Here is a 13,513-nt window from a genome sequence, read left to right as displayed (position 1 = left end):
AGAAAGGCGTGCAAGGGAGGCTTCACAACTCTCTCCCAGGTTTGCTGAGGCAATGTGCCAATAGCCCAGCTTATCACTCCCAGTGCAGTACTGAGGGAGTGCTGTACTGACTGAGGGACAATACTGAGGGAGAGCTGTACTGACTGAGGGACAATACTGAGGGAGAGCTGTACTGACTGAGGGACAATACTGAGGGAGAGCTGTACTGACTGAGGGACAATACTGAGGGAGTGCTGTACTGACTGAGTGACAATACTGAGGGAGAGCTGTATTGACTGAGGGACAATACTGAGGGAGAGCTGTACTGACTGAGGGACAATACTGAGGGAACACCGTACTGACTGAGGGACAATACTGAGGGAGAGCTGTACTGACTGAGGGACAATACTGAGGGAGCACTGTACTGACTGAGGGACAATACTGAGGGACAGCTGTACTGACTGAGTGACAATACTGAGGGAGCACCGTACTGACTGAGGGACAATACTGAGGGAGTGCTGTACTGACTGAGGGACAATACTGAGGGAGCACCGTACTGACTGAGGGACAATACTGAGGGAGTGCTGTATTGACTGAGTGACAATACTGAGGGAGCACCGTACTGACTGAGTGACGATACTGAGGGAGAGCTGTACTGACTGAGGGACAATACTGAGGGAGCACCGTACTGACTGAGGGACAATACTGAGGGAGTGCTGTATTGACTGAGTGACAATACTGAGGGAGCACCGTACTGACTGAGTGACGATACTGAGGGAGAGCTGTACTGACTGAGGGACAATACTGAGGGAGCACCGTACTGACTGAGGGACAATACTGAGGGACAGCTGTACTGACTGAGGGACAATACTGAGGGAGAGCTGTACTGACTGAGGGACAACACTGAGGGAGCACTGTACTGACTGAGTGACAATACTGAGGGAGCACCGTACTGACTGAGGGACAATACTGAGGGAGTGCTGTATTGACTGAGTGACAATACTGAGGGAGCACCGTACTGACTGAGTGACAATACTGAGGGAGTGCTGTACTCACTGAGGAACAATACTGAGGGAGAGCTGTACTGACTGAGGGACAATACTGAGGGAGAACTGTATTGACTGAGGGACAATACTGAGGGAGCACTGTACTGACTGAGGGACAATACTGAGGGAGCACCGTACTGACTGAGGGACAATACTGAGGGAGAGCTGTACTGACTGAGGGACAATACTGAGGGAGAGCTGTACTGACTGAGGGACAATACTGAGGGAGAGCTGTACTGACTGAGGGACAATACTGAGGGAGTGCTGTACTGACTGAGGGACAATACTGAGGGAGAGCTGTACTGACTGAGAGACAATACTGAGGGAGCACTGTACTGACTGAGGGACAATACTGAGGGAGCACCGTACTGACTGAGGGACAATACTGAGGGAGTGCTGTACTGACTGAGGGACAATACTGAGGGAGAGCTGTACTGACTGAGAGACAATACTGAGGGAGAGCTGTACTGACTGAGGGACAATACTGAGGGAGAGCTGTACTGACTGAGGGACAATACTGAGGGAGCACCGTACTGACTGAGTGACAATACTGAGGGAGCACCGTACTGACTGAGGGACAATACTGAGGGAGAGCTGTACTAACTGAGTGACAATACTGAGAGAGTGCTGTACTGACTGAGGGACAATACTGAGGGAGCACCGTACTGACTGAGGGACAATACTGAGGGAGCACCGTACTGACTGAGGGACAATACTGAGGGAGAGCTGTACTGACTGAGTGACAATACTGAGGGAGCACCGTACTGACTGAGGGACAATACTGAGGGAGCACCGTACTGACTGAGTGACAATACTGAGGGAGTGCTGTACTGACTGAGGGACAATACTGAGGGAGAGCTGTACTGACTGAGTGACAATACTGAGGGAGCACCGTACTGACTGAGGGACAATACTGAGGGAGCACCGTACTGACTGAGGGACAATACTGAGGGAGAGCTGTACTGACTGAGGGACAATACTGAGGGAGCACCGTACTGACTGAGTGACAATACTGAGGGAGAGCTGTACTGACTGAGGGACAATACTGAGGGAGCACCGTACTGACTGAGTGACAATACTGAGGGAGCACCATACTGACTGAGGGACAATACTGAGGGAGAGCTGTACTGACTGAGGGACAATACTGAGGGAGCACCGTACTGACTGAGTGACAATACTGAGGGAGAGCTGTACTAACTGAGGGACAATACTGAGGGAGAGCTGTACTGACTGAGGGACAATACTGAGGGAGAGCTGTACTGACTGAGGGACAATACTGAGGGAGAGCTGTACTGACTGAGGGACAATACTGAGGGAGAGCTGTACTGACTGAGGGACAATACTGAGGGAGCACTGTACTGACTGAGGGACAATACTGAGGGAGCACCGTACTGACTGAGGGACAATACTGAGGGAGTGCTGTACTGACTGAGGGACAATACTGAGGGAGCACCGTACTGACTGAGGGACAATACTGAGGGAGCACCGTACTGACTGAGGGACAGTACTGAGGGAGAGCTGTACTGACTGAGGGACAATACTGAGGGAGAGCTGTACTGACTGAGTGACAATACTGAGGGAGCACCGTACTGACTGAGGGACAATACTGAGGGAGTGCTGTACTGACTGAGGGACAATACTGAGGGAGAGCTGTACTGACTGAGGGACAATACTGAGGGAGCACTGTACTGACTGAGGGACAATACTGAGGGAGCACCGTACTGACTGAGGGACAATACTGAGGGAGAGCTGTACTGACTGAGGGACAATACTGAGGGAGAGCTGTACTGACTGAGGGACAATACTGAGGGAGAGCTGTACTGACTGAGGGACAATACTGAGGGAGAGCTGTACTGACTGAGGGACAATACTGAGGGAGTGCTGTACTGACTGAGGGACAATACTGAGGGAGAGCTGTACTGACTGAGAGACAATACTGAGGGAGCACTGTACTGACTGAGGGACAATACTGAGGGAGCACCGTACTGACTGAGGGACAATACTGAGGGAGTGCTGTACTGACTGAGGGAAAATACTGAGGGAGAGCTGTACTGACTGAGAGACAATACTGAGGGAGAGCTGTACTGACTGAGGGACAATACTGAGGGAGAGCTGTACTGACTGAGGGACAATACTGAGGGAGCACCGTACTGACTGAGTGACAATACTGAGGGAGCACCGTACTGACTGAGGGACAATACTGAGGGAGAGCTGTACTGACTGAGTGACAATACTGAGGGAGTGCTGTACTGACTGAGGGACAATACTGAGGGAGCACCGTACTGACTGAGGGACAATACTGAGGGAGCACCGTACTGACTGAGGGACAATACTGAGGGAGAGCTGTACTGACTGAGTGACAATACTGAGGGAGCACCGTACTGACTGAGGGACAATACTGAGGGAGCACCGTACTGACTGAGTGACAATACTGAGGGAGAGCTGTACTGACTGAGTGACAATACTGAGGGAGTGCTGTACTGACTGAGGGACAATACTGAGGGAGAGCTGTACTGACTGAGTGACAATACTGAGGGAGCACCGTACTGACTGAGGGACAATACTGAGGGAGCACCGTACTGACTGAGGGACAATACTGAGGGAGAGCTGTACTGACTGAGGGACAATACTGAGGGAGCACCGTACTGACTGAGTGACAATACTGAGGGAGAGCTGTACTGACTGAGGGACAATACTGAGGGAGCACCGTACTGACTGAGTGACAATACTGAGGGAGCACCATACTGACTGAGGGACAATACTGAGGGAGAGCTGTACTGACTGAGGGACAATACTGAGGGAGCACCGTACTGACTGAGTGACAATACTGAGGGAGAGCTGTACTAACTGAGGGACGATACTGAGGGAGAGCTGTACTGACTGAGGGACAATACTGAGGGAGAGCTGTACTGACTGAGGGACAATACTGAGGGAGAGCTGTACTGACTGAGGGACAATACTGAGGGAGCACTGTACTGACTGAGGGACAATACTGAGGGAGCACCGTACTGACTGAGGGACAATACTGAGGGAGTGCTGTACTGACTGAGGGACAATACTGAGGGAGCACCGTACTGACTGAGGGACAATACTGAGGGAGCACCGTACTGACTGAGGGACAGTACTGAGGGAGAGCTGTACTGACTGAGGGACAATACTGAGGGAGAGCTGTACTGACTGAGGGACAATACTGAGGGAGCACCGTACTGACTGAGGGACAATACTGAGGGAGTGCTGTACTGACTGAGGGACAATACTGAGGGAGAGCTGTACTGACTGAGGGACAATACTGAGGGAGCACCGTACTGACTGAGGCGGGAAAGTGATGTAGTGGTACTGTCACTGGACATTGTCACTGAACTAATAACCCAGAGACCCAGGGTAATGCTCTGGGGACCCAGATTCAAATCCTCTCACAGGAGATGGTGAAATTTGAGTTGAATAGAATTCTGGAATTAAATGTCTAATGATGACCATAGTCATAAAAACCAAATGTCTACCACTTTGAAATATTGTTCATCTCCCTAACGTTTGAACAAAGATGTACTGATTAAAATAACCCCAGTATGAGATCTTGTCCGTTTTTGTTCTGTTTAGAGGTTAAGGTTCTGGCAAAATATCAGCTCAATAAATTGTGCCTGACAGATCAGTGTCTTAGAGAGTTACCGCGTCTTTATCTTTAGCCTTTCAAATTAAAAAAAAATCACCCCATGGGCATCCTATTCTTTAATCTTTCCCAAAGGCTCCAGTTCCATTCTCCCTTTATGTGGAATTGTGTGAAGTGCTTTATTCTACAGAAAATAAACTACTTTTTTAAAGATTAGAATGTTTGTTCAGATCTGGGGAAAATGGGCCCAGAATTTTTAGATTCTGCAAACACTGATTCTTATCGTTATTTCCCCTTGTTTCTGCAGATATTCAGGTAAGTTCTCACTGAATCTTCTGGAATATGTATTGCACACAAGAGGTGAGAATTCCTATCTGATACCTAAACACTAACACTTGGTTTTTTAGTGCGATATTGGAAGCGGTTTGTGGTGTTGAAATCTGTTGTTTTTGGCTTAACACCACAGGTGGTGTAGTCTGTTAAACAGTCTATTTCCCTGTGTTCACTGTTCTGTGATGGGGTTAAACAAGGGCTGAATGCAGAACTGAAACCAAAGAGGGAAGAACGCAAGGCATTGTATGAAGCTAATTGTAAATGCATTTCTTTGTGAATTGTTACATGCGGAGAGCAGAGTAATTCTCCCAGAGGTTGCTTTGGAGCCTCTTATTCAGGAGGTTTTACCATTTAATGCACAATCTCTCTAATCTCACCACATTGACTGTGTAGAGGTAGCTATTTATTTTTTGCTTCAATCTACCAGTAAGTGTGAAGTCTCTGGTTTAACTAGGACACCCAGTGAGTGTGTGGTATGATGGTGCATTTATCATCCAGTCTGTGGGCCAACAGCTTGCTGACACTGTTAGACTGTCAATCTTCCAATACAACACAAGCAGGGGTTTATTCCAATGGGTTCTCCTTGTCTAAGGCCAGTCTAAGTCTTGATGCGCAGTGTAGTTGAGGAAAATACAAAGCATTGACACTTTAGCCCATCGATTGTTCCCAGCTCCTGACCTGGATCCTGACCTGGATCATCCGGCAGAAACTTTCCCAACCAGTTGACTGGTGGAAACTCCAGAGAAATGGCATAAATAGTTTCCATCAATGAAAGTGGATGGATTTATACATGCAATAACTTAGTTATATTGCTCTTAGTTACATTCATCAACTTGGTAAGATCTGACATAATCACCCCTGTGCTCACTGACCTATGTTGGCTCCCAGTCAAGCAAACGACTTGGTTTTAAAATTCTCAACCTTGTGTTCAAATCCTTCCATGGCCTCACCCCTCCCTATCTCTCTAATCTCCTCCAGCCCCACAACCCTCTGAGATCTCTGCACCCCTCTAATTCTGGCCTCTTTAACATCCCCAATTTTAATCACTCTGCCACTGGTCATCATGCCTTCAATTGCCTGGGCCCTAAGCGTTGGAATTCCCTCCCTACGCCTCTCCGCCACTCTCCCCTCTCAAGAAACCATTTAATGCCTACCTCTTTGACCAAGCTATTGGTCATCTGACCTGATAACTCCTTATGAAGCTCTGTTTTATGATGGTCCTGTTCAGCGCCTAGGGATGTTTTATTACGTTAACGGTGCCATAGAAATATAGGTTGTTGTTGTTTTGCAGTATCAGCGTGAGATTTTATAGAATGGTCCAGTAGCTAAGAGGGGGTTTGTCTTCACTCACCAAGAGCTTCAATGACTCCACTTGAATATTAATCAAGTGGATCAGTCATTTCCAATGGTAGATTCTTCCAGGTACCAGGGGCAAAATTTTATAGACCCTCCCACCAGCGGGATTGTCCGGTCCCCCCACCCCCTCCCCCCACTCCCCACCCCTCCTCACCAGGATGGGGCTGTAAAATTTCGCCCCATCTGACACTGTTACTGAAGCTGTGCAAGATCCCATTGCAAGGAGAGATATTGTTGAAGATATGGGGAGGTGAGAAAAGGTTAGAAGACAAGAGCCAAAATAATGTCAAATACAGGGGCTAGAAAAGCAAGAACACAACAAGAGAAAGAGAAACAAGTGGAAAAGATTCAGCTCTTAGTGGAAAAACTGACTTAAAAAGAAATAAAACTCATTTACTTGTTCACCCTGTAGCGCCAATTTTAGGAATCAGTTTTGTCTCAGTGATATGGCTGTGCCAGCACTGATCTTGTTGTAAGTTTCAGAACCCAGTCACGCCTGTTACTTCCATCTCAAAGTCCATCCCCCTTGCTGGGTCGGGCAGAATACATCGCTAAATATCACCTCCCAAAGCAGTGTGAATCTCTCCAGTCACTCTCTGTGTCCATGGTGTGGTCCAAAACACATCCACAGGCAATATCCTCCCCCACTAACCAGGAGATCGCTGAGGCAGCCTTGTCCCAGTGTGTCCCCTCTTCATATCAGTGACTGTCACCTAAAAGAACATTACTTAACATCGCTTGCTCATGGTTCCACTGTCTATTCATCTTTGATTCATATTATAGCCCCTCAGTGCACAGTTCCCAGTGCTCACACTGCACCAGGTGAGTCATTGCATCCTTCCACATCTTCTGTGTCACAGAAAAGTTCTTCCTTTGCGATCCTCGGACACAGGCCTCCCTGGCTGAGACCCTCTCTTCCCTCGGGTGACTCTAGCTTTCTCCTTCATCTGTTACTATCTCTTCCATTGCTGAGATTTGTTACTCCCCCAGAAACGTACCCTGCAGTTTGACATTGTGCAAGCCCTGCCTCATGTCCCATCTTAGCTCGCTCTCTGGGATGGACCCTTCACCATCCTGCTGGTCACATCGTCCAACAACAAGGGCTAATCTTAGCAATTAACCTCTATCAATTAGTCCTGAACAAACCCAGACATGAAGTGATGAAAAGCCCAGTGGTGGAGGGCTTTGGGAACCAAATGTTCCTCCAAAGGATGCTACACTCACCGCACACCAAGCGCCAAATGACTCATATATAGTGTTCAGTGTTACATTGTGTACAATGTTATGTTTAATGACCCCTTGTCCCGCTCTCTTCTGAAAGATACATCCCCTCCTCTCAATGCTCAGCTTTCGCTCCTCTTGTTTTCCTCCTTCACGGCTTTGATTCACGGTTAGTAGTTTTGCGGGTGGCATTGCCTCTTGGCTGCAGCATGCATGCTCTGGGGAAAGAATGGGACCATAATGCATGATGTGGATGTCTCTGTTGGCTCTGACTTTTACAGAATGGCGACACGCAGACAGGGAGGATGGACAGAGGCACGTCCTTACCCGCCATGTTGGAGGAGAAGGTCAGCATTCATTGACAAGAACCTTTCCTCTTGTTATTATTCATACACGGGGATGTGAGTGCCGCTGGCAAGGCCTGCTCTCATTGGCCACCCCTAACTGCCTTGAGAAAGTAGTGGTTTGATGTGGCTGTGTGCCTTGCTCGGCCATCTCGCAATGAAGCAAGGGTCTGGAGTCACGTATAGGCCAGACCAGATATGGACAGCAGATTTCCTTCAATAAAGGATGTTCGTGAGCCAGATGGGTTTTTAGGACAATCTGGTGTGCTAGCTTTGTCTTCCAAATGTATTTAATTCATTGAATTTAAACTCCCAACTGCCACTTGGTACAAGGTCCTTTGCCCCTGTTCATTTTTTTGGAGGTTATTTTAACCCCTTCCTAGCCCTGGATTCAGGAGATCAAGGCTGTGAGCAGCAAGCTTGCCTCCTGTCTCTGCTGTGATGTCTGGTCACAAGCAGCCCAGCAGCTCCGTTTCCAGGCCAGCCTTGGGCTAGGGGAGATGAAATCTGACAGAGCTCCCCACTCCTGACCACTGCACAGCGACCTCGCTCGAGGTGTGAGTGTGTGGCCACTGAACAAGAGCCCTGCTGCTAGACAAGGCATTTTCACTTTTGTCCAATGTATCTCCTACGCAGATTTACCCATATGAAATGCTGAAGGGAACCAACAGCAGGAGCATTAACCTGCCTCAGGGAGTGGACAGGCCCCGGCTGGAGGTAAGGGTGAGAACGAAAGAACCTACCCTCAGATGAAACATGCCAAATAAAAGAGAAAAAATAGAAGTAAAGTCAATGAGATTAAAGCGACAGTGACGGTGAATAGAAAACTGACTTGGGACAGTGACTGGTGGTGAACAGTTCTTTCAGAATAGAGAGAAGTGTACAGTGTTGTTCCTCAGGGCTCAACATTGGAACCTCTGCTCTTTTTATCGATATTATTAACTTGGACTTGGGTGTACAGGGCATGAGTTTAAACTTTGCAGATGATGTCAAACTTGGAAATGCAATAAGCTGTAACGAGGACAACAACAGGGAGGGTGGGGTGATTCAACGAGGGGCATGATTCAGGGAGGGGGGGTGATTCAGGGAGGGGGTTGATACAGGGAGGGGAGGGTGATCCAGTGAGGAGTGAATTAGGGAGGGGTGAATTAGGGTGGGTGGTGATTCTGGGAGGGGGTAATACAGGGAGGGGTGAATTAGGGAGGGGGGTGATTCAGGGAGGGGGGGTGATATGGGGAGGGGGTGAATCAGGGAGGGAGGTGAATCTGGGATGGGTTGATTCAGGGAGCAGAGGTTGATTCAAGGAGGGGGTCAAAACTGGGAGGGGGTAATTGAGGGAGGGGATGAAGCAGGGAGGGGGGCAATTCAGGGAGGGGGGGTGATTCAAGGAGGGGCAATTCAGGGAGGGGGGTGATTCAGGGAGGGGGGATGATTCAGGGAGGGGGGATGATTCAGGGAGGGGGGGTGATTCAGGGAGGGAGTGATTCAGGGAGGGGGGTGATTCAGGGAGGGGGGGTGATTCAGTGAGGGGTATTCAGGGAGGGAATGAATTGGGGACGTGATACAGGGAGGGGGTGATTCAGGGAGGGGTAAATCATGGAGGGGGGTGATTCAGGGAGGCAGAGTGATTCAGGGAGGGGGGGTGATTCAGGGACGGAATGAATCAGGGAGGGGGGTGACTTAGGGACGGGTTGATTCTAGGAGCAGGGGTTGATTCAAGGAGGGGGTGATTCAGGGAGGGGTCGAAACTGGGAGGGGGTGATTGAGGGAGGGGATGGATCCAAGGACGGGGGGTAATAAACGGAGGGGGTGATTGAGGGAGGGTTAAATCAGGGAGAGGGGGTGATTCAGGGAGGGTGTGATCCAGGGAGGGGGGCTGATTCAGGGAGGGGGTTGATACTGGGAGGGGAGGGTGATCCAGGGAGGGGTGAATCAGGGAGGGGGGGTGATTCAGGGAGGGGTGAATTAGGGAGGGGTGAATTAGGGAGGGGGGTGATTCAGGGAGGGGTGATTCAGGGAGGGGTGATTCAGGGAGGGGTGAATTAGGGAGGGGGGTGATTCAGGGAGGGGTGATTCAGGGAGGGGTGATTCAGGGAGGGGTGAATTAGGGAGGGGGGTGATTCAGGGAGGGGTGAATTAGGGAGGGGGGTGATTCAAGGAGGGGGTGATACGGGGAGGGGTGAATTAGCGAGGGGGTTGATTAAGGGAAGGGGGTGATTCAGGGAGTGGGGTTGACTCTGGAGCGTGTTGATTCAGGGAGGGGTCTGATTCAGGGAGGGGGTGATTCAGAGAGGGAAGGAATGAGGGAGGGGGTAATTCAGGGAAGGGGCAGATTCGGGAGGGGGTAATTCAAGGAGGAAGTGATTCATGGAGGAAGTGATTCAGGGAAGGGATAATTCAGGGAGGGAATGAATCAGGGAGGGGGCGTGATAAGGGGATGGGATGATTCAGGGAGGGGTGAATCGGGGGGATTGATTCAGGAAGGGGGTGAATCAGGGAGGAGGTGATTCAGGGAATGGTGAATTAGGAAGGGAGGGTGATTCAGAGAGGGAGGTGAATCAGGGAGGAGGTGATTTAGGGAGGGGATGGATTCAGGAAGAGGGTTGATTCAGGGAGGAGGGGTGATACAGGAAGGAGGTGAATTAGGTTGGGGGGGTGATTCAGGGAGCGAATGAATTAGCGAGCGGGTGATTCAGGGAGGGGTGAATTAGGGAAGGGGGGTGATTCAGGGAGGGGGTTGATTCAGGGAGGGGGGGGTGAATCGGAGGGGGTGAAACAGGGAGCGTGGCTGATTTTGGGAGGGGGTGATTCTGAGAGGGGGTGATTCTGAGAGGGGGTGATTCTGAGGGGGTGATTCTGGGAGGGGGTGATTCTGGGAGGGAGTGAATCAGGGAGGGGGTTGATTCATGGAGGAAGTGGTTCAGGGAGGGGGTGAAACAGGGAGGGGGGGGTGATTCAGGGAGGGGGTTGGAAGAGGAGGGGGTGAATCAGGGAGGAGGCTGATTCAGGGAGGGGGTTGATTCAGGGAGGGGGTTGATTCAGGGATGGGGGTGATTCAGGGATGGGGGGTGATTCAGGGAGCGGGGTGATTCATGGAGGGTGTTGAATCTGGGAGGGGGTGATACAGGGAGGGGATGGATTCAGGGAAGAGGTGATTCAGGGAGAGTGTGATTCAGGGTGGGGACAGTTCAGGGAGGAGGTGATTCAGGGAGGGGATGATTGAGGGAAGGGTTTGATTCGAGGACAGGGGTATTTCAGGGAGTGGGGGTGATTCTGCAGGGGGGTTGACTCTGGGAGTTGGGAAATCAGGAGGGATGATTCAGGGAAATTGGGGTGGTGGTTTATTGATAACTCTGCAATAGCTCGAAGTTGCTCAGGAAGTGGGGAAATGGCTTCGAACTCATGCCCTGAGCATCCACTGGGCTGGGACTTGCGGGGGTTCGATATCTCCTGAGCTGGGCTGTGAGAGCCGGGGAGGGGGAGTTTGATATCTCCTGAGCTGGGCCGGGACTGGGGTGGGTTTGATTTCTCCTGAGCTGAGCTGTGAGTGCCGGGGAGGGGGAGTTTGATATCTCCTGAGCTGAGCCGGGACTGGGGTGGGTTCGATTTCTCCTGAACATTTAACCCCGCCACATAATTAAAATATTTCTCTTCTCTCCGACAGAGACATTTGTCCCCTGAGGAATTCCAGGAGGTTTTTGGAATGACAATTAAGGAGTTTGATAAGCTGCCTCAGTGGAGGAGGAGTGAATTGAAGAAGAAAGCTTGCCTCTTTTAAGCTGCAGCAACTTTGTGACAGAGAATCCTTCGAGAGATTCCTCTTCCGTTGACTGACTCGCTCCCTGCTGGATGTTGTTGCTCCTACAATGTAACACTCACATGACAACTTTAATATTTTTCGTCTCTGTTTTCCTTTTTGCACTTTGATTTTTTTTTTGAGATCTGTCCTTTAAATCCAGGAGTGGGACTCAGGTGATCACATGGCAGTGTTTTGGTTTGGATTGGCTGTCCTGATTGATCCCTCCTAACCACAAGCCAAAAGTGCTACCACTGAACTGCTTCAGCGACCTGCATACAGATAACTCCACCTTTGTCCCACCAGTCACTGAAGTCCTAGTCGTGGAGCAGTTTTGGTGTGTGATTCAGCCCTCGACAGAAACATCTTCAATGCACCGCAGCTGCCACCACAGCCTTCCTGGTAGAACAGGCTCTCGAGGGGCTGAATGGCCTGTTCATGGTCACTTAAGTTGGCTGGATTGCATTCGTTCTCTTCAGAGACACCCTGCTCAAGTTCTGCATTGTCGACCACAGACCGAGAACAAATCAGTTCTTTTCAACGCCTTTTGCTTTCTTTGTCAAATAACTCAAGAACATGAAACTGGAAACCGGAAATTTTTCATTTAGATGTGGCCAGATGTGAGGTGGGAAATCCTGGAATTAAGGAGTCCAGACACTTTTCAAGTTTCGTGTATCCTGCATCGTTGACAAATCCACTCTCCGCACCCATAGACTAATTCAAAGGACCAAAGAATGTCCAATCTGGATACTGGAGAGGGAGGCATAAATTCACTGAGATGCTAAAAATAATCTATATTTAAAAGAAAATACCTATTTATTCTCACTGCCATTATTCTCATTCCTGGGGAGGATGAACCATGGTCAGTTGTTGCTCTCTCTGTGACTAGTGGACTGGGGGTGCACTAGTTACGCCTGTGCTTTCTCTTGCCCTTGGAACCACAGGGACTGCTAGAGTTTGAGAATCTGTCGCTTCCCCCCCTCCTTCTATAGCTCGTACCTACAAAAAGTGAAGCAAGCTCGCCTCCAGCCATTGAGGTTTGAGGTATCATGGTCTGCACTGCTCCTGCTATTCACATGGTCAGTGCACAATGTGACACCCGTCCAATTCAACGGACAAGGTGCACACCATGTGTACACAGCCGTCTGAATCCTCTCCCAGAACTTGCCGTGGTTTCCCAGCTTTGGCTCAAGAACAGTAACAAATCCTCAGGGTGACGGTGAATGATTTCCCAAGCTTCTTATTACAAAGTTAGGGCCCATATATTTGCACCTTACAAATTAGGTACAAAGCCCAAAGCAACAAGCCCCACCCCCTCAAAACTGCCTTGTAATCATCCCCTGAGTATCTGTTATATTTCTTGTGCGTAAAATAAATATAGAATCTTTTACATCTTGATTTCTTTCTTAAATAAAGTGCTTGCCTCCTTGATGGGCGTGAGGATTGGGCACGCAGGAAGCTTGCAGTTGGACAATCAGCACCATAAATTGTAGGTTCTGATAAGTGGGACCTTCCTGGCACCGCCCCCCCCCCCCCCCCCCCCCCCCCCCCCCCCCCCAACACCCTGCCCCCCGCCCCCATCCTGACATCAGCAAGTCCCAGTTACACAAGGGACTTGGTCCTAGTTTGTGTTATGAGGAGGGGGGAGCGAGGAGGGTGAGTAGCAGGAGGGCTTTCATGTGGGTGCCAACAGCAACATTAGCAAAAGACTGTTTCAAAGGGGAAGTGAGATGGGCAACACTGAAGAATAAGCATCAACTTTTTGCTCTACAATGTGTACTGTGAACATGCATCATTTTGGCTTTCATTAATCGCGATTACTTTGCTTTCG

At 49.8% G+C, this 13,513-nt stretch overlaps 1 protein-coding gene across 3 annotated transcripts in view; it reads left to right on the top strand.

The window, feature by feature from the left end:
* The window catches only part of dmtn (dematin actin binding protein), a 240,216-nt gene extending 227,144 nt beyond the window's left edge, over positions 1-13,072 (top strand). For 2 of the 3 annotated variants that reach the window (XM_041209705.1, XM_041209703.1), the window contains 4 exons: positions 4,940-4,947; positions 7,824-7,889; positions 8,523-8,603; positions 11,551-13,072. In XM_041209705.1, coding sequence (XP_041065639.1) covers positions 4,940-4,947; positions 7,824-7,889; positions 8,523-8,603; positions 11,551-11,664 — 269 coding nt within the window. In that variant the 3' untranslated portion in view covers positions 11,665-13,072. The remainder of the gene's footprint in view (positions 1-4,939; positions 4,948-7,823; positions 7,890-8,522; positions 8,604-11,550) is intronic. The other variant, XM_041209706.1, reaches the window with a different exon arrangement.
* The last annotated feature ends 441 nt before the right edge of the window (positions 13,073-13,513 follow it).

The sequence above is a fragment of the Carcharodon carcharias genome, chromosome 17, assembly GCF_017639515.1.
Source record: "Carcharodon carcharias isolate sCarCar2 chromosome 17, sCarCar2.pri, whole genome shotgun sequence".
Classification (NCBI taxonomy): Eukaryota; Metazoa; Chordata; class Chondrichthyes; order Lamniformes; family Lamnidae; genus Carcharodon; species Carcharodon carcharias.
Note: the sequence above shows the minus strand (reverse complement) of the source record. Positions and strands in the feature narration are given on the sequence as shown.